Source organism: Jaculus jaculus, chromosome 19 (genome assembly GCF_020740685.1).
Source record: "Jaculus jaculus isolate mJacJac1 chromosome 19, mJacJac1.mat.Y.cur, whole genome shotgun sequence".
NCBI classification, from domain to species: Eukaryota; Metazoa; Chordata; class Mammalia; order Rodentia; family Dipodidae; genus Jaculus; species Jaculus jaculus.
In genome coordinates this window covers 26,142,140-26,164,798 of record NC_059120.1, presented here as the reverse complement: position 1 = coordinate 26,164,798, position 22,659 = coordinate 26,142,140, and the positions used below count along the sequence as shown (strand labels likewise).

The 22,659-nt window shown below is 34.7% G+C and overlaps 1 protein-coding gene across 1 annotated transcript in view; it reads left to right on the top strand.

The window, feature by feature from the left end:
* The window catches only part of Dpyd (dihydropyrimidine dehydrogenase), a 1,202,971-nt gene that overhangs the window by 1,024,694 nt on the left and 155,618 nt on the right, over positions 1 to 22,659 (top strand). The window contains exon 19 of the mRNA XM_045137960.1: positions 19,398 to 19,540. Coding sequence (XP_044993895.1) covers positions 19,398 to 19,540 — 143 coding nt within the window. The remainder of the gene's footprint in view (positions 1 to 19,397; positions 19,541 to 22,659) is intronic.

The following is a 22,659-nucleotide window of genomic DNA, read 5'->3' as shown; positions in this document are numbered from 1 at the left end:
AAAATTTCCCATGCTCTCTTCTGCAGTGTTCCCTGAGCTTTGGAGGGTGTGATAGAGATGTCTCATTTGATGTTGAATTCTTGACAGCCTTTTATTTTCTGCTGTGATGAATTTTGGGTTTTCTCAATGTCCACTGTCATCTCTGTTGGCTAGCAGTGAAAGCAGCACTCTTTCTCAATCTGCCACTTCATCTTTTTTTTTTCTTTTTTGAATATATGGCCCTGTAGACTCAGGAATTATATATATATAATATAATTATATATATATAATTTATAATTATATATGTATTTGCAAACACAGAGAGAAAAAAATAAAACAAAAAGTAAGAGAGAATGAGAGAGAGAATGTGTGTCTGGATATGTCAGGGCCTCTTGCCACTGTACAAGTACCCCAGACACATATACCACTTTGTGCATTGGTTTACAGGAACATTGTGAAATAAAATCCAGGTCATCAGGCCCTATGAGGAAGAGACTATCTGCTGTACCATATCTCCACGCCCAGCCTTTTTCTTTTTTGAGTCAGGATTTTACTCTAACCCAGGCTAACCTTTAACTCACTGGCCAAGAACTTACAGGAATCCTCCTCTTTCAGCCTCTTAAATGCTGGGATTAAAGGATTGCACCATGAGCCTAGGATTTCTTTATTTCATAACTAATGATTTCTGGTGATAGCATTCACCTTTAAATATGTATAAAATACTTTCAAGAAATTTTTGCCTGACTTGAGGTTACAAAGATCTTTTGGTTTAGTTTTTCTGTGACTATATAGTTTCATCTTGAATCATTTTGTAATTTTGTTGTATGTAGTGACATAGAAGTGCCACAGTCTTTTACTATTGTTTCAATTTCACGTATTTAAGTGGTAGGATGTGATAATACAATGTAAGCAGTGTGTGAAGACAAGATTGAGATATTTAATGCTTCACTTTCCTTAAACATTTTTAAAAATTTTTAGTAAATACAAAGTAACTCTGATACACTATGATTTTTTAATATATGTCTACAAGATATAATATCAAATCAGGTAATTGATGTTTCCATCACTTTATCATCATTTTACTTTTGGAAGCTTCATATTTTTCTCTTCTAGTCATTCATGAAATATGTTTAGATATTGTGAACTATAGTCACACTGTGCTGTAAAACACCAGAACTGTTCTGTCCACACTTAGGAACCCATTGTACAGCCTCCTTCCACCCATGCCATCCCAACGTTAGTAATTAACATGACACATCCACAGAAGTTTCTTGTCATCACCCATCTACCATGTGCATCTAGTCCTGTGTATCTCTGCAACAACTCACTTCCCTTAATGCTGTCCAGTTTTACCTATTTTTTTGAAAATGATAGACTATCCTTTTCATGGCCAACTTAGTGGAACTAGTGTTCCAACTTAAAAATGCTTATTTTCTTTTATCCATCCAATGGTAGCCATCTAGATTGTTCAATATATTAGCTCCTATGAGTAGTGTCACAGTAAATATGGGTATGCACATACCTTTTGATGTGCTGATTCTTTGACATGTACTAAGAAGCGGGGTAGATAAATGGCTTGATTTATATTGCCTTTATGTCTAATGGAATTGAGTGTTTATTCACAAATTATTGGCCATTTGAATTTATCTCATTGAACAGTTTCATTTGCACATTTTCCAAAGTGATTAGATTTTTAAATTCTTAAACTATTACATTTATTTAGGAAAGTATAGAACCAAGGGAAGGTAACTGAATACACCCATGTTGAGAGGCCAAATGTTGGGTCCAATAAAACTGTGGAGGGGACAGAAAAGAAAGTACAGAGTTTTTGCCATGTGGAGAGCAGGAGAGTAAAGAGCCCTGTGGCGAGTAGAGGTTAGGAGGCTCTCCCCTTGTCTCGGCTCAGTCGGAATTCACCAGGAGCTGGAAGTTTAGGAGTGGTCAGGCAGCCCAGAGAAATTTGGATTACTTTTATGATTTAGTTCTACCTCTAGTTTGGATCTTAATCTTGGTTGTTTTCTTGTGTAGAAGACAGAGTTTAATGTAATACTAGCCATCTATTTTTAGCTTTTCCTTTTTGTACTTTTGGAATCAAAAAAGTTACTGCTTATCACTCTGTGCTGACAAGTTTCTCATTTTTCTTCTAATTGCAGTTCTTCATTTAGATCTTTCTTCATTTTAAGTAGATTTTTGTATAAGGTGAGAGATAGGAGTCTAGTCTTCTTTTCACATTGAACTGAGTTGTTATCTTGAAGAGCATTAATTATCTATGGAACACTTCCAACTCCATTCTGTTTTATGTATTGGCTGGATACTTTAACACAATTTGATTGACTTCTATGGATTTAGAGAAAGCTTTTTTATGATTTTTTTTTTTTTTTTTTGCTATTCCAAATACCTTTTTTTTTTTTTTTTTTTTAGGATCATCAACTTGGTTTCTTCAAAGAAAGCTTAGTAGAATTTTGCTTGGGTTTATTGAATCTATAAATACTTTTGGGAGAATCAAACATCTTAATTGTATTTGTGTTTCTAATGTATTAATATATCTTTTAATTTTCTTAAGTATATTTGCTTTTTAAAGATTAGTTTAATACTTTCAAGTCGACATAGTGGATATCTTTCATAATTTTATTATTAATTATATTTTGTGAAATGATAAGTGTTATTTTAACTTACTTATAATTTGTAGCTTGTATATTGAAAAAGACAAGGCTTACAATATGCGGAAAACATACTGAAAAGGGCAATTTTTCCATTGTACATGATTTAGTTATAGGTTTTTCTAAAATTCAATAGTCAGGTTGAGGACATTTTCATTTATTCTCTTTTGTTGATAATCCTCATTGTGGATGATCTTGAATTTTCTGTAACCAATTTCTATTTTAAATTCTTTAAAAGAAAAGTTTATTTATTTGAGAGAGAAGAGAATGGATGCACCAGGGCCCCCAGCTGCTACAAAAGAACTACAGATGCATGTGCCACCTTATGATTCTGGCTTACATTGGTCCTAGGGAATTGAACCGTGGTCTTTTAGCTTTGCAGCAAGTGCCTTAACTGCTAAGCCATCTCTCCAACCCTGAAATGCACTTTCCACATCCTTCTGAAACACTTACTTTTTTTCTTATTCTATTAACATGATAATATTGATTGTTAAATATTAAACCAACTTCACACTTAACAATTATGCTCTACCCTTTATTACAATAAAAATTCAATTTTATTATATTTTATTAGATACTGATATTTCATATAATATACATATGTATATTTGTGTGTGTTTTCATGTAACTATATTTTTGTTTCAATGTACTCTTGTGTGTTGTTTCTAGAACTATACTAACCTTAGAAAATGAATTTAAATTTGTCCTTCCACCTGTATCAGCAAGGATTTTTGAAAGATTGCTATTATTTCTTCCTTAAGTGTGATAGAAATTATAATTTGAGCCATCTGAGCCTGCAGTTTGTTTTACCAAATCATTTTTAACCATGAATTAAATTTTTGTGCTTGTTATGGATCTATTTTTGTGTTCTGCATTTTGTTGTCTCAATTTAATTAGCTGAATTTCACAGTGAATTTGCCTCTCTTGCTTCGATTGTTGAATTTATTGAATAAGATAATTTATGTTGTTTCCTTACTATTCTTTGTAATGTGTTTGCAACCTGAGGTTATGATATTCCTTATTAAGCATGTACCATGCCTTACATAAATTGTTCTGATATCTGATTCTCAACTAGTTCTTGTCCATTCAAGTCACTGATGGTTTCTAGCCACCCATTAGGCTGAGAAATATCTCCAGTTTATATTCCAAAGACAAATAGGTCCCTAAAGACATACATGCACATAAACACACACACACACACACACACACACACACTTACACACATGCTCGCACACATGCACACACGACTTGTATGAATCTAGATTCCCTGATAGGCTCAAAGCTGTCCTCTGGTATGGAAAGCTGCTGGCCTGTTTATTTTTGTCCTTTGCTTGGCACAAGAGAGAACTCTGCTGGATGTGGTGGTGTATGCCTTTAATCCCAGAACATGGGAGGCAGAATTAGGAGGATTGTTGTTAATTTGAGGGTACTCTGAGACTACATAGTGAATCCCGGTCAGCCTGAGCTAGAGTTAAACCCTACCTTGAGAAAAGAGAGAGAGAGAACTCTATGGACTACTTTAGGAACCCTTTTCAGAAGTAATATAGTATTAAATTTCTTTCCCTTTCAGAATGCCTTGAACATGTGTCCTAATTTCTATATGCAAAGTATTCCCACAGTATTTATGATTTTTGATAAAGTATAAATGCATTTGTGAAAATGAAATTTTCCAGAACTGGTATTAACTTTTGAAGGGATGAGTGAAGTGGACCATTTACTCTCTTCTATTAAATGAGCTCTCTATGATCTGAAAAAGTACAACATTCTATTCTCATTTTAATTCTTCTGTCTGATAAAAATTCCAATTTTTAAAATCAATTTGAAAATCCCTGGAATTGAATGACAATGAGAACACATCATACCAAAACTTATGGGACACAATGAAGGCAGTACTCAGGGGAAAATTCATAGCACTCAATGCCTTCATAAAAAAGACAGAAAGATCCCAAATCAATAACCTAACCATCCACCTAAAGACACTGGAAAAACAAAAGAAATCCAACCCAAAGAGCTCCAGAAGGAAAGAAATAATTAAAATTAGAGCAGAAATTAATGAATTGGAAACCAAGGACACAATTAAGACAATTGACAAAACAAAGAGCTGGTTCTTTGAAGAAATAAACAAGATTGACAAACCCCTGGCCAATTTGATCAAGCAAAAAAAGGAGAAGCTTCAAATTAACAAAATTCAAAATGAAAAAGGAGAGATCACAACAGACATAAGTGAAATTGGGAGAATCATCAGGATTTATTTCAAAAACCTCTACTCCACAAAACTGGATAATGTGAAGGAGATGGATAAATTCCTGGATGCATACCATCTATCAAAGCTAAACTCAAAGCAGATTAATCACTTCAATGAACCCATCATACTCATGGAGATTGAAAAAGTAATAAAAAACCTCCCCAAAAAGAAGAGTCCAGGACCAGATGGCTTCTCAGCTGAATTCTATCAAACTTTCATGGAAGAATTCAAACCAATCTTCCTAAAACTGTGCCACACAATTGAAGAACAGGGAAAACTACCCAACTCCTTTTATGAAGCTAGTATCACCCTAATTCCAAAACCAGGCAGAGATGACACAAGAAAAGCAAACTACCGGCCTATTTCCCTAATGAACTTAGATGCAAAGATCCTGAACAAAATCCTCGCATGCCGAATCCAACAACACATCAAAAGCATTATCCATCTTGACCAAGTGGAATTTATCCCAGGAACACAAGGGTGGTTCAACATATGGAAATCTGTCAATGTAATACAACACATAAACAAGGTTAAATATAAAAACCACATGATCATTTCAATAGATGCAGAAAAGGCCTTTGACAAGATACAACATCACTTCATGATCAAAACATTGGAAAGAATCGGCATGGTTGGTTCATATCTTAACATAATAAAGGCAATATACAAAGCTCCAAAGGCTCAAATAATACTTAAAGGAGAGAGACTGGAGGAATTCCCATTAAGATCAGGAACAAGACAGGGTTGTCCTCTCTCACCTCTGCTTTTCAATATAGTACTGGAAGTCCTAGCTCAAGCAATAAGACAGGAGAAGGAAATAAAAGGGATACAATTTGGAAAGGAAGAAGTTAAGTTAGCTCTATTCGCTGATGACATAATTGTGTATGTAAGAGACCCGAGAGACTCCATCCCAAAACTACTGAAGATTTTTAGAATCTATACAAAAGCTGCAGCAAGGTGTATGCACAGTGTATGTTTTCTTTACTCCCCCTTGGAAAATATTTTTATTAATAATACACAATTACATGTATGTTTTTAAATTATTTTACAGTTATTTGAGAGAGAGAGAAGCATAGAGATAGAGAGAGAGGCAGATAGAGAATGGGTGCACCTGGGCCTCCAGCTGTTGCAAATGAACTCCAGATGTATGCACCCCCTTGTGTATCTATCTCATGTGAGCCCTGGGAAATCAAACCTAGGTCCTTTGGCTTTACAGGCAAGCACCTAAACTGCTAAGTCATCTCTCCAGACCTACATTTATATTTTTAAACATATATTTACTTATTTAAGAGAGAGGGGGAGAGAGAAAAGGAGATAGAGAATGGGTGTTCCAGGAAATCCAGCCACTGCAAATGAACTCCAGATGCATATGCCACCTTGTGGATCTGGCTTATGTGGGTCCTGAGAATTGAACCTGAGTCCTTTGGCTTTGCAGGAAGTGCCTTAACCACTAATCTTTTCAGCCCCACAGTTACATTTATTGACTATTTGTCATCAAAATGAATATTTTCCAGACTTTCTTAATTTTCTCTTTTATTGAGAGATTCACACCTGGTTATTTTAACACCAGGTTAATAATTTAAGGACTATTTAAAAAAACTAAATATCATTTAGAAATGAGTAACTGGAAGAGGGAAGAAGGCTTTTCCTCTGCCCATTGGGTGGTACATCAACCCACCTGAGTGTATTGTTTTTATCTATCCTATCCTTAACTGTTAAGTGTTTCATAAACTTGATGTGCTCAATATAGAAACCATAGTTGTTTTTAACATGGTTCTCACCCTACTTGGAATTTTATGTATTCTAGTTCCCAAACCCAGGACTGGACTACAAAACCCAGCTGAAATCCTGAATCTCCCCCAAAGCCTTCATAAACCACCTCAGTCTTCCTCTTCTCTCTATATCTTTCACCTGCCCACAAAATTACTCATGCATTGCCGTATTTTTGCCTGCCTGCTCCCAGCCTTCCAGGTTGCTGAGAGCACCTCCTCGGTTGCCTGTTAGCAACTAGCTCTGGGCAAGTTACGTGAGGTAATTTTGACTGAAAATAATGTGGTGATTTTAACCAGTTAAAATGGGGGAGGAGTATTGTTGTTAATGACTCAAGATAACAGCTACTTGATGTAGCCCTTCCTTTCCAAAGTGCTTCATTGATTTCATACATATCAGTGACCCTATGATTCAGACCAGGACCTAGGTGGAGATGGCCTTGTCCTTACCACATTCTTAAGAGATGTTCAGCCAGCCCACAGGAGAACAAAACACTGCTGCCTGCTGTCTAGCTGGGTTTCAGCAGACTGTGAGGAATGCAATCTTATCACAGTGCACAGAGATTTACACATGTAACTCATTGTCAAGTGAAAAGAGAATGCATTACTAAGAATGAAAGGAAAGGTTTTACAGTATAGCAAGTGCTACCGTGGACACCCTGGTGGTAGAGCCACCCACAGGGAAAACAGAACACACAGAGAAAAGAAATCCTGCCTTTCTAACACAAGAAATAATATAATCCTTGTGGATATAGGAACTCCGCTTGATTTTTTTTTTTTTTTTTTTTTTTTACTTGTCCTCAGGAAAAAGCTCACTTCTAGTTATCCTGGGTTCTCTTAAAGATGGCAAACAATTTTGATGACCATTGTTAGTATTCTTATTATAACCTTCTCTTTAAATAATTATTTTTGGATAGACATAAAATTTTGAGGTTTTTTGTTTGTTCATTTTTTTGAGGTAGGGTCTCATTCTGGTCCAGACTGACCCAGAATTCACTATGTAGTGTCAGACTGGCCTTAAGCTCATAGTTGAACCTCCTACCTCAGCCTCATGAGCACTAGGATTAAAGCCTATCACACCTAATAAATGATGAGATTTTTATGGGTTATGAGAATATTTTAACTAGACACTCAACCATAATCATAGGAAAAATGTTTTATACCCAAGCCTAGCAATGGCTGTGGTTCAGAATGTCTGTTTTGAGAAGTTTATCTATTTATATTTCTTTGTAAGCACCTTGCATTTTGGGGCAAAAAGTGTTGCCTGCAGTACTTAATAGAGTCGAACTTATGGTCATGTAGATTAAAGAAAATCCTTCCTGTTAAGTCCTACAATGGATTTTTACTGCAGCAGGATGTCTGTCTTACATACATATGCTATTTAACTGAGCCTAATTTCCTCATCTTTAAAATGGAATTAATATGTTAGCTATAATGATATTGTGAGGGTATGCAAAATGTGGAAAATTTTCAAAACTTAACTTACTTAACAGGGTCTTGAAATTATTTCAATTTAGCTATGAAAATTATGTTGCAACTAAGTGAATTCTAATTTTATCATATGAGAACTCACAACTTAAAACTTATGAAATTCTCATAGCTTTATCACATGCAAAACAGCAATACTTTTCCTTATTGATGTTTCTTTGTGGAAAAGGGTGTTGAATAGCAACAAAGAAATAGGTGGAACTCTGGTCCATTTTAATGCTAAATGCTGAATGCACTCCATAAGCCACTAAAAGTTTTCTTGGTTAACTTTACTGTTAAAATGTGGGCCATTTTTTAAGTAAAAATGCACTTAACTATTTAAAATCAATAAGAAGGAAACATTTTCTTTTGTATGAAGATATTAAGCAACTAATACGATGAGTTTGTGACATATTTATAGATGCATATGATTTTAATTTGCACCACCAATTACATGGCCAATTTATAAAACCCACTATATGTATCTACAAAGAAAGTACTTGTGTTGTATCATTTACCATGCAAACAAACAAATTGGAAATAGAAAAACTGTATGTATTTTAGCAAAACTTATTCTTGTAGCTGTTCTTTTCCTCTGTGTAAACGTCTGCACACTGAATTTCCTTCTAACTCTAGATGTCCTCTCTGGCCATGTTGAGGAACGTGCTTACTGTACTGTTTCATTAAACTGCTGTGTTATCAGGTAATTGTTTAAACATAATGCCAGAGCACTATCAAAAGGAAAGGTGAACTAATGGCATTTGCAAATGTCAGGGATTATCTTAACACTTTTATTATAGTTTATAAAAAGTAGGTTCAGGGCATTTCATGGCAATTATTTCTACAGAAATTGGTTATTTAAATAAATTGCTAATTATCTGAAGATGACAGTATTGAAAATGCCCCTAATGAGTTGTTTAATAGTATAGCTTGTGGTGGCCACCTACAGGTTGAAAATAGAAAAACATATAGACTATGCCTGGTAAAGGTTGTCTCTTTTCCCTTGTAGTAATGGATTTTAAAGACATTTAGCTTTTCAACTAAGGTTTTCTATGCTGTGATGAGTTTCTAAATTACTCATAGACTATGACTTTTGTTTTAATTCAAATTTCATTTTTCTCCTGCTGTTGTCTTTGTTCTGTCATTCTTGGATATAATTATTGTTAGTTATAGCTAGTATGATTTTTATCATTTCTCATCCCAACTGAGATACTTTTTTAAGTAAAAGAGAATTCTATTTAAATAATACTATGTAATTGTAACGGCATATATATAATAAGTGGAGACTCTCCTGGGCAAACTGGACCATATGGGCATGTGAGTTACAGCAATTACTAACTAATCTAGCTCTAATTAAATCCTATCCCACAGTTAATATAATGCTAATTTGCTTGCTTTATCATACCTGGGTAATATATCTTTATTAGTTATAACAATCAACTCATCTTTTCTAACTCAATTTATATTCAAACACTTAAAATGAGGAGGGAGCATAGCTTGGTGGTAAGAACATGGGATGGAGATAGTTGCTCTAGGTTCAAATATTGAATCCACACTATTTGTCCTTATTTAGTCTTCATTTGCACATCTATACAGATAGAGAAAAAATTGCCCATTTCACAGGAAGGTTGTCAGAACAGCATGTAACAAGTTTGTAGGAAAATAGCCAATGATTAGAAAACATGATAGTGGTTCTATATTTCATATATTTGACCTAAAAATTTAATCTGGACTATAGTTGTCTCTTCTAGTTTCTTTATTAGTTTATGAAATTTCTCTTTAAACTATTATAACAAAGTTTATAGTATCCTTCAATTTGAATGGGAAGAAACTTAATATTTCCTAGAGTACAACAATCTTTCTGATACATCTTTCTGGCCCATAATCATAAATATTCAAAGTGTAGTGAATTCTAGTGAATTCTTCATGTAGCTGAATCCATGGCTGAATCTATAACAAATTAAAGGTAAAAATATGAATAAGAAGACAAACAATGTATGTTGGATCATTGGTTTCTGTTTCAATAATAACAGAATATAGTATAAGTTTTCTTCCTAGCTATCTATCAGATAATTGTAAAATGCTATCAGAACTCTTTTTAATTATTATATGGACATCTGTATGGATGGGGCAACAACAGGAAGAGAAAAAAAGATCATCCTATTTACTTTGATTTAAATTTATCATTTTTTTTGTTTAAAATAACAGATACAGAACCAAATGTGTTCTTCTGAGCATACAGAGGATTGTATCACTGAGCATCCTGCATATAAAACCCAAAGGCATAGATGTTGATGCTACTTACTAGTATAAATAAACTTTTAGAGACATTATAAAAGAAGAATAGCCATGTCTTCATTGAAGAAGTACATTACAAACATCACTATCTAAAAGAATCAAATGATATACAACACTGGTATTAAAGCTTGTAATTTCTCTTTAATTCCTTTTTTAAATATCATAGCTGCCCATCAAATTTAGTCCTGCTTCACAGATTTACCACTATGTTAGCTACATGAACATCTTAAACTTGTTTTAATTAAGCATAAAATTATTTGGTGCTTAATTTATGTGTATTTTATAAAAATCAATCCAGGGACATTTTTGTTTATTTATAAAATTTTGTACTTATATACTATGTGATAGACTCCTTCAAATGTAATTTGTAGATGAAAAGTCTACTTTTATTTAGATATTAAAAATTACATTTACAACAAAACAAATATTTACTCACAAATTTGCATTTATAATTATAGACTCAATGTTCAATATTAATATTTTTTGAGAAATGAAATAGAATGGATTCTAAGAGAGTACCAAATTTACACCTTTATTCCATTGTTTTCACACATGAAAAAGTACATTTATGGCCAACTTTTCCTGGCTTTGACAATAATGTTAACTTATAAAAATACAAATAAGCCAGGTACTGTGCTAAGTGTTTTTCATAAATTATATCAATTAAGATCATATAATAACTTACAATACCATTGATATCAATCTCCTTGTTTCACAGAAAAAGTGATAGGGAAGACTGAGGGGCTTGCTAAAATTCATTATTGTATAAAACAACTGAGTTCAGACTAAAGACTAAGAGGTTGGAATAATTTTTCCCTGTCCTCTTAGCACTAGGCAATACTGATTCTGATTTTCTTTTTTTTTTTTTTTTTTTTTGGTTTTTTGAGGTAGGGTCTCACTCTGGCTGAGGCTGACCTGGAATTCACTATGTAGTCTCAGGGTGGCCTTGAACTCATGGTGATCCTCCTACCTCTGCCTCCCGAGTGCTGGAATTAAAGGCGCGTGCCACCACACCCGGCCTGATTTTCTTAAAGACACTGTGGAGATGATTCTTTTTGTAATTGCTGTGCAGCCAATTCTCATTAATAACCAAAAGATAGATATTTTCATGTTACTAAGACTTGGTTTTTAAGCCAATCCATCCCCCTTGAACTCTTCAGCTTGAGATTCCTCTTCTTCATATACAAAACAGGGATGACAGCATCGTCACAGAGCTGTAAGGATTAAGTGTACAGGAAGCCCCAGCAAAAATACCTTCTCTGTGGAAACAACTCTATGAATAAATGTTCCTGCACCTTCCACTAATAGTAGCTGACATTTACAGAAAGCTTTTTAGCCCCTCCTTAGTCACTATCATTAATTAATTTTATTGCTTTAAAATAAAATACCCACAGTTTAGATACAGTTATTGAGTATGAATTGACTCTGGCCATACTGAATATGATATGAAGCAGATAAACATAGCTATAAAGGTACCAAAAGTTAAATAAAAATAGATTTAAATAATGACTAAAATTCAAACATTCTAGTGAGAAATGTTTTCAACCTTTCAAAAACAAAACCTTAAAATAATAGGAACATAAAATAGGCAATTTTGATTTACCTATTTCTCACCTTTTGATTTTACACATATACATATAATCCTAGATCTGCTCATGCTTTGCTTTTTGTCCCGACCCGCGGGACCTCGTTATTCATGGGGGCGAGGAGGACCCCAACCTGAAATAAGATGGGCGAGAGAGAGGAAGAGACTCAAGCAAATGTACACTTGTCAAGAGTCCAATTTTATTGAGCCACAGCGGCCTTTTTAAGGGTTAGGGTTAGGGTCTTGGGTGAGGGGGGGGCTGGAGGAGGCAGGTGGTGGAAAGTTACAGAATCTTCTTGGCCTTTGGCCTAGGACAGTTTGCAGTTATTCCAAGAATTCACGGTATAGTTATCAGGTCTCTGCAGTCACCAGGCAGGATGTTAATTAGTTAGGTGTGGCGGGATGAGGGGATGGAATCAGTTAGGTATGGCAGGGTGGGGGGATGAGGAAAGGTCGGAAGTTGCTCAGGGCAGAAGTTATCTCAGGGCAGAGGTTATTTCAGGGCAAAGATCTGTTCAGGGCTCCTACAGCTTTTGGCTTGAATGATGCTAATTTTTTCAATGGATCTTACTTAATCCATGTGTAAAGATGTATTTTTAAATAGCTCTGCTTCACGTATTTACCAGTATATTAGCTTCATTAACATTTTAAACTTGTTTTAGTAAAGCATAAAATTATTTGGTGCTTGACTTATGTGTATTTTATAAAAACCAATCTTTCAACTCAAATCCTTCATTCTTGTTCATATATTTTGTGGATGATGTTAAAACTATTAACAATTAGACTATCAAAGTTCAATTTCTAATGAATTTGTTATCTACTTAATTAATTATATTTTAATTAATGTAAGCAAATTAAAACCACATTTTCCTGTTGTATACACAGTGAAAACAAGTGAGTATTATAACCCAATTTCTATTTTATTGCCAGCTAGAGCTATTATCATGGAGTTTATTGTGGACTTGGTCCTAACAATTAAGTGTGTAATAGTAGCTATCCTAGGAGTGAAATGATTGGGGGGGGGGGGAGCAAGTACAATTAAACTCAATTATTAAAAATTCCTGCTGTCCAAAATTAGCATGTTTCCATCATTCTCATTAAGAATTCTTTTTGTCTTCAGTGATTCCGTCACGTGAAGTAAATCTCTCCCTCCTTGTTTGTCAGTAAACTTCACTTTTAAAACTCATTAAAACCCTTACATATTTGTTTAGTGCTCAGGCCTTTTGACTGTCAAAAAGAATTCTTCATATATCAATGTCTGCCTCTGGGATTTTTAGCTTTAGAGTCAAAGTAATCTGGCCAGCACTTATGATGGTGCTAACTGGAAGCTGTTAGGGAAGAAAAGGGCAAGGCACATATCTGGATCTCTTAAAGATGTAAAAGGGTATAAAGTTCTGTACTCATGAATATCTGCTTTTGTCTCCCATTGAAAAATTAGTTACACTGCATCACTTAACACAAGAAAACCAGAAAATGTCAAAGTAAGCTAAGAAAATGCTAGCCTGCAATTCATATTTTTTGAAGGACAAATTGCTTGTATGCAAAATCTTCAATAATTATCTATACATATAAGTATATATACATGTGTGTGTGTGTGTGTGTGTGTGTGTGTGTGTTTGTGCAGAGAGAAGAGATGAAAGAGAAATATACAATAAGAAAGAAAGAGAGAGAGAGATGGAAGGAAGAAAACATGGACATGACAGGCTACCTGTCACTGTAAACAACCTCTAGCAGCATGTGCCACTTTGTGCATCTAGATTATTCTGTTTGTTTATTTTTATTTATTTATTTGAGAACAATAGATGGACAAAGAGAGAGAGACAGAATGGGCATGCCAGGGCCTCCAGCCATTGCAAACTAACTCCAGATGCATGTGCCACCTTGTGCATGTGTCTTATGTGGATCCTGGGGAATCAAGCCTTGAACCAGGGTGCTTAGGCTTCACAGGCAAGGGCTTAACTGTTAAGCCACCTCTCCAGCCCTTGCATCTAGCTTTATATGGGTACTGAGGATTCACACTCAAGCTGGCAGATATTGCATGCAAATGCCTTTAACTGATGTTCTCTTCAATCTTTTTTTTTTTTTTTTTTTTTTTAGGTAGGGTCTCACTCTAGGCCAGGCTGACCTGGAACTCACTCTGCAGTCCCTAGCTGGTCTTGAACTCACAGAGATCCTCCCACCTCAGCTTCCAGAGTGGTGTTACTAAAGGCATGTGCCACCATGCTCTGCTCCCAACCAATTTTTGAAAAATTATTTTATTTGTTTATTTGCCAAAGACAGAGGGAGAGGAGAGGAAGAGTGAGAATGCATACTCCAAGGCCTCCAACCACTGCAAATGAACTCCAGATGCAGGTGTCACCTTGTGCATCTAGTTTAATTGGTTTCTTAGGCTTTGTAGGCAAATACCTTAACTACTAAGCCATTTTTCCAGCCTCCTTTAACTATTTTTCAGAGTGCTCATGAATAACTAAATAATTCATCAGTCCTAATCTATGATATTGTTAGTACAATTTTCATTGTTTTATTCATGTCAAAATTGATATAGAGAGAGATTAAGAATTTTTTTTTTTACAAAAATCACACAGATTGTAAGTAGTAAATCTAGGGACCAAACCTCAGTTGTTGGCTCCATTGTCTGATGTTACAGAAACAAATTTATGCTATAATTGTTTGTTTCATAAAAATTATATTAATGGCATTTGTAACTGTATGATGTTCAAGAAAATGTGATTTTTTAAATCGTATGCCAGTACACAATGAATAATAGAATCCAAATTATTGACACTTAACCAATCTACTAATGTCACTGGGATTGCTACTTGGGATATCTATCATACTAATATAGATAGAACACAAACAGATTATATTAGCTTTAAAAAAGTCATTGGAGCTTGATAAATATTTTGTGATTATGCATATGGTAAAATTGGTGGGAAAATAAAGATTGAGTAAGGAACTTAAGTCATAATGCACACATACATATATATCAAACATGATATGGCAAATTGTAGCATTCTATTTGAGATGAAACCTGCCCAATTGTAGTATCATTTCTCTAGAATAACACTGTTTAACTTCATTCAAAATTTCTCAGCACCTGACATGTTTTCTAAACATGAATTGTTCTGAAGAGTTATTGTAGCTTATCAAATGAGGTCTGTGCCTCCAACATACTAACTTGCATCATGACTACATGAAGGGCTTTGACTGATTAGTGACCAAAAGTGAACAGTTCAATATGACCCACCAGTGACTATGTGGGGCACTTTTGTGCAAACCAAAAATCTTAGCAGAAATGTTGCAAATAAAGAATTATATCTTTTTGTTTATTTTTATGAATCTGAAGCTTGATGTAAATGAATATCCCATCAGGCTTATCTGGCTACTCCAGGCAGATGAGTGCTTAATTTAAGTTGCATGGTACCTATTATTTCATTTAGGCTGATAGAATTTCAATCTCTTGATTTAAACTTTGTTCTCCTTTAGGAGGGAGTCAATCTCACATGTTACAAGCCTCACAAGCTGAATTCTTTCCTAAATTTTGTCTAAAAGAAGTGATTATAACCTGTGGTAAAAATTTTAAAAATCATCTCAAGAGCTGTGATTGTGGAAGTCTTTGTGCATTTCAGTTATTGTATATATCATTTTCCATTATATTGATATACGTGCGTTCTTTACATTTAATTTTACCTATCATTTCTATCATCTTAAAGCCATAAAGAAATTTCTATAAGACAATTTAGAAAAATCATTTTATATACCTACAATTTCCTTCAAGACACCTTTGTTGATGAATAAAAGACATTTATAAAATCCTATTCCTGATAAATATTCTGAGAAAAAAATATGTTACCACTCATACTAAATAAGTTGGAATACTATTTTTAAAATCAAATGGAGTTTTTAATAAAAATGTAGCTGAACTTCTTGTTCAGAAAGAGAAGGATCTATTCCTTTTTTAATCCAATCCCCTTAGAATACATACTTAATTTTACTTTTCAATAATAGTGCTTTCTTTTATTTATTGGTTGGAAAGAAAAAGAGGCAGAGGGAGAGAGAGAGAAATAGAGAGAGAGTGGGACCATCAAGGCCTCCAGTCACTGCAAATGAACTCCAAATGGATGCACCGTCTTATGCATTTGGCTTATTATATAGTACTCAGGAATTGAATGTAGCTCCTTTGGCTTTGCACACAAGTGCCTTAATCACTAAGCCATCTCTCCAGCCTTAATTTTTTTTAGACACCTTTGTTAATTTGGAAGGTTTTTGTGTTCATTAGGTACATTAGAAAAGTTTTAGAAATGGAAGGAAAACATGAAGTAGAAAATGTCTTATTGACCTAATTGAACATCTTCAAATGCCAGTGAGGAGACACTGATGGTTTTAACACCTGTGTAATAATGTTGCCCTTTAAATAACTGGTTAAATTTTCAAAGCTGTGTCCTGGGATTTTGCCATTTGATGTCCATTAATATCAATTGGAGTATGCGGACAAATCCCCATATACCACTTTGAAATTTTACCCCTTGGTGTTAATGATGGTCTTCTAACCGTGCAGTTAGGCATAAATTATTTATCTGCTTCGTTCAAATTTCTTTTAGTCTCTTGGGTAAACTAGATAAGGGAGGGAAAGAAGTCCAATATTTCTTTATTAGTTCAAAGTAACATGTATATAAATACCCCATTAGCTTAGCATGTATTGAGCATGTCTGTTGAGTTGTACAGGGTTAGCCATCTACCTAATTGCATGTTTGCATTTTTAACTTCCTTTCACATTTATTCTTAGATTTTTCTAAAAAATATTTTATTTATTTATTTAAGAGCGACAGAGACAGAGAGAAAGACAGATAGAGGGAGAGAGAGAGAATGGGCGCGCCAGGGCTTCCAGCCTCTGCAAACGAACTCCAGACGCATGCGCCCCCTTGTGCATCTGGCTAACGTGGGACCTGGGGAACCGAGCCTTGAACCGGGGTCCTTAGGCTTCACAGGCAAGTGCTTAACCGCTAAGCCATCTCTCCAGCCCTCTTAGATTGTTTTTAAGATACCTAAGAACATAGGTTATATATCCTAGAATAGACATGTTATTTGACTATAAATGCATATTTGAATACTCATTTTTAATTTTCCTGGCCACTATGTTAGCCTTTTTTATGGTAAAGACATAAAACTAAAAAGGAACCACTGACAAATATTTTGACATAGAATTCTGATCTGCCCTTTCCAGTTTGTCCTAGCTTAATACCTTATATTCTAAGCCCCTATTGTGAAATTCTTAACTGACAACATTGAATATTCTTGACTAATAAACATCAGTATCTAGATGAAGATCTTTAGGTATCAAAGAAGCATATTTACCCTGCTAAAACTCCATTGGTTCTGCCAACTCAGCTTCCCTTTCCTTCACTTCCCCTTCTCCAACCACACGTCATTTTTAAGGTTTACCTTTTTCTGACTGTCATAGAAGTCGGAACCATCCAGTACATAGTCATTTCAGATGAAAAGCCACTGATTTCAAGAGTGTTCTGTGTGCTACCTTGAAGTAATCCTGGAAATAATTTCATACTGGAATGCTGGTATGTTGGTTGAGGTGACAAGAAAATACTGATTGACAGATTTGTATTGTTTGGTGAACCCTGGTTTAAGCCAAGGTCAAATATGCTTTAATATAATATATTCATGTTTAAAATCACCACAGTATATACTGTCCTTCTACATTTATGTTAGGGTATAGTACACTAGTGATACCTGACTAATTAAAATATATTTATATGAACATATATGGAGATATGTTATGCATATATATGCATATATGCAGATAAATATATAAGGCATATATGCTTTTAAATATAAAAAAACAATGGCTTTTATCATAGCATTTTCATGCATGCTTCGGGTTTGTTGACCCTCTTTTCCACTCTGTTCCCTACATCGTCTTGCTTCTCTCACTGGTACCACTGTACCCTCAGAGTTCCTCTTTTCACTTGGATATCGTACATATTGTAATACCATCTCAGCCCCCATCCTGAAAATCTTTCCCCCTCATCATCCTCTTTCTACCCACATATATTAAAAATATAAAATTAGGATCTTTCTATGAGAGAGAACATGCAATATTTATCGTTCTGAGTCTGAGTTATCTCATACTATAATACTTTCCAGATCTACCCATTTTCCTGAACTTTTCATGCTTTCCAGTTTTCTTTATAGCTGAACAAAACTCCATTCTGTATATGTATCACATTTTCATTATCATTTTATCAGCTAAGGGGCATCTGGGCTGGTTCCATTTCCTTGCTCTTTGTAAATGGGGCATCAATAAGCATGGGTGTGTAAATGTCTCTGTGGTAGGATATGGAGTCCTGTGGGTATGCCCATAAGTGATATAGGCAGTCCATATGTATAATTTCTGTTTTTAGGGGATATTTTACAAATTTTTGAAGCAGGGTCTCACTCTCTCCTAAACTGATCTGGAACTCACTCTGAAGCACATGCGGGCTTCAAACTTATGGTGCTCCTCCTACCTCAGCCTCTTAAGTGCTATGTGCCACCACACCAAGATATTTTTAGTTTCTGAAAAACTTCCTTGCTGATTTCCATCATTACCTCACCACTTTACACTCCCATCAAAAGTGAATAGGGGATCTTCTTTCCACACATCCTCACCAGCATTTGCTACTATTCTTTTTCCATGATACCGAATCTGACTGGAGTGAGATAGAATCTCAGGTCAGTATAATTTGCATTTTGTAATGGATAAGGTTGATGAATAGTTTAGAATATTTATTGACCATCTCTAGGTTTATAGTAAATTCACTTTAAGCTAGTTTAAATTTTCTAGCAAGTGAAAAATTCTGTGAGGCTCCCTGTGCTCTTTCAGTGCAGGCAGCACACATAGACAGCAATATGTAGTGTGTAAGTTCATCAGCACCTCGCTTGTGTTCACAATTGTCACAGTGACACCAGCTGCTTTGGTCTTTGCAGAAACAAGAGTCATATGTCTATTTATGCACTGTATGGGATTATTTCACTTTTTCAAAACGCACTGTTCGTTGGTTCTTTTTAAAACAGATACATGAATGTTTTATACAATCTTAATACATTTCTGTATATAAAATTGTAACTTTAATTATTGTATGTATAGATTCTAAACTTGTCATACCTACTTCTGTAACTTGTCTGGATTCACTAATAGCATAAAAGTCCTTAAAGTAAGTACAAATCCATTGACAAGTGAACATATGTTGAAACAAAATGTTTGTATATGTGTATATATCATGCAGCTAAAGAAATTGGAAATTTGCCTAATAAAATGCTGCTATCACATAATGGTAGGTATGTAGCAACATGAACCAATGGTGTGCATGTTAACCAATGGGCTTTCTTGTTTTTTGTAGGAACTGCAATAAGACCTATTGCTTTGAGAGCAGTGACTGCCATTGCCCGGGCTTTGCCTGGATTTCCTATTTTGGCCACAGGTGGCATTGATTCAGCTGAAAGTGGCCTTCAGTTTCTCCACAGTGGTGCTTCAGTCCTCCAGGTAGGACTTGCATTTATCCTTTAAAAAGCTCATCTCACAGAGATAAGTTGTATGGCAGATATGCATGCTTTTATACCACTAGAGAAAGGTAGTGTGGCATCAAATATGCAATAACTACTAAATACTTCTTGTTGAATTTGAACCCACCTGAAATTGAACAATATTTTTTTCATATAAAAACTACACTGTGGTGTCTTGAGGAGATGACTCAGAGGGTACGTTTTTTAAATTGGAGATAAACAAATTTATTTACTGAAGCAATTATTAGTTTATATGTTCTGTGTTACATGTTTTACACACCCCCAAAATATAACTTCATCTTCTCAGTTTGGTATTTTGAACAAAAGAAGTTCTATATAATTATGAAAAATTCATTTGTGGTTGAAATATCTCCATTTACTGACTGCTTAACATGAAGTAGACACATACTCAATATTCAATGAAGAATTTGTTTAATTTGCTTATTAACTTTCTTTATCAAACTTATGAAGATGAGCATAATGGTTCACATGGTCTAAAAAAGTTACTTTTTTTCACTTTAGTTCTGGCTGGGGATGACCTAAAGACCTTTAAAAAAGTATTTTAAAATATTGGCTCTCACATGACTTTGTAAATAATACAAAGTTCCACAATAGGGTTTTATGGATAGAAAATAACATATTATATAATCATTCCTTCCATTACATTGAGTCAGACTTTTATTCAGTTAGAAAATATTTTTCAAACAATTTTGCTATTTTAAACAATGCAGTATTAAAATACACTTTGGATGGTCATAAATTGGTCAGCCCTTGAACTTAGAATTTTGACTTGGCATTTCGTATAATATTTCTATCTCTCTTCCATTGTAACAAAATTTCGACCTCCTCCACTCCCTAATCTTGGGTTAATATAACCTTTCATTTTCTGTGCTTCTGGGCTACTGAATATTATTAGAGAGATTCAAGTAACCGCCAATTGGATTTGCCCTAAATTCTTAGTATTTAATGTCAGGTGGGCCTTTAGTACTCATCAGAATTCCTTTTTAGTCATCATTTTCTGTTTTTTTAATTTCACATAAAATTCTTTCAAGAAGATACTTTGATCTTTTTTACTGAACTTAAAGATTTACGTTCTCCATGTTGCACTCCCCTTTCTGGATTCCTGTGTTGGCTGTTACTACCCAACTCAGTCCCCTTCTCTGTTTCTATATTTCATAACTATACTGTTTAAATAATTTCTACTCAAAGTAAAGCATGGACTAACTAAATGCATTTTTTTAAACATGTGTCTAAGTAAATGCCATATACTTCAGGTATCTGGATGATGTTGTCTATATATTAGAATACAGCAGTAGGAGTAATAAGTTCAGAAATAAGTGAAAGCATAAATAAATATTTTGACTCTTATTTTTACTTTTTGCATCTGGCTTTATGTGTGATTTGGGGAATCAAGCCTAGGTCAGCAGCCTTTGCAAGAATCACCTTTAACCACTGAGCGTTCACCCCAGATCTTGACTCTCCTTTTCAATTCAACATACAGTATCTGTCACATACATGTATTATGTAGATAGATGGATTTACTACTGGAATAAATATTTATACTTAGGAGCAGTTTCATGTTCAATTTATGTATTTGAAAATTAAACCCTGACTTAAGAAAGGTTGAATAGGGGCTGGAGAGATGGCTTAGCGGTTAAGTGCTTGCCTGTGAAGCCTAAGGACCCCGGTTCGAGGCTCCATTCCTCAGGTCCCACGTTAGACAGATGCACAAGGGGGCGCACGCATCTGGAATTCGTCTGCAGTGGCTGGAGGCCCTGGCTTGCCCATTCTCTCTCTCTCTCTGTGCCTCTTTCTCTGTCTGTCGCTCTCAAATAAGTAAATAAAAATAAACCAAAAAAAAAATTTAAAAAAGAAAAGATTCTTCTATCCCTTTAAAAAAAAAAGAAAGGTTGAATAGATGTGCTAGAACATGCATTCTTTATTAAACAGTATGAATCACAGAGGACCATCCATTCATTCAGTTATTCAATAAATGTATGTTTAAAAGTCACTATGTGCTTTGTATTATTGTCAAATATTGGAATGCTTTGGTGAGTAAAATGGAAAAAAATCTAATAACTCATTGGGTTTACATTCTAATGAGGGATGATTATATGGCTATGTAGTTAACATGGAATATAAATATGTTAACTGGTATGTAATAAGAGGATAAATGCCATAGAGACAAAGGACTTCATGAAAAAGTAAAATTTTTCTTTTCTTTTTTTTTTTTTTGTTTTTTTCATGGTAGGGTCTTGTTCTCTCAGAGTGGCCTCAAACTTATTATCCTCCTACCTCTGCCTCCCAAATTCTGGGATTAAAGGCATGTACCACCATGCCCAGCAAAAGTAATATTTTTATTTTTAAAAATAAATGTGATAAATCAAGGGAAATTTTTATTCAAGACACTCTATCTTATAGCTTCACTCTGAAATATATTCGTAGTATAAGCCAGAGCCTCAGAGGCCCCCAACACCTCAGCACTGAAGCAGACCAAAAATGAACCCAACATGGCTCAGGGAAATTTTGCAGAAGAGGGGGCGGAAAGAATGTCAGAGTTACATGTTGGGTCATGATTTGCAGAGACATTTATCATACCAATAACTGTGGGCTAAATCCACAATGCATGACCCATTTACATCAACAAGGAGGGTCCAATGGGAGGGGGTAGATCATAGATGAGCCTAAACAATGGTACCAAACTGCCTGTATTTGCTGAAAAGAAAACTAATAAATTAAATTTAAAAAAAAATGGTGCAGAGAAGGGCCAGGCCAGAACTCAGGAGGCAGAGGTAGGAGGATCAACATGAGTTCATGGCCACACTGAGAATACAGAGTGAATTCCAGGTCAGCCTGGGCTAGAGTGAGACCCTACCTAGGAAATCAAAAAAAAAAAAAAAAAAAACCACTGAAAACCTTTGTGGTTTAGATCATAGTTGAATTTCCATTTTCCTTTTGAAAATCTTAACATTTCTAGGCATATATCACTTCTCAGGATGCTATTTCTTTTATCTGTTGTTCTGTAACCTAGACAAGGATTTATTTCAATGATTATTTTATATTAAATGTGTTTTGGTAAGTTATTTTTCCTACTACTAT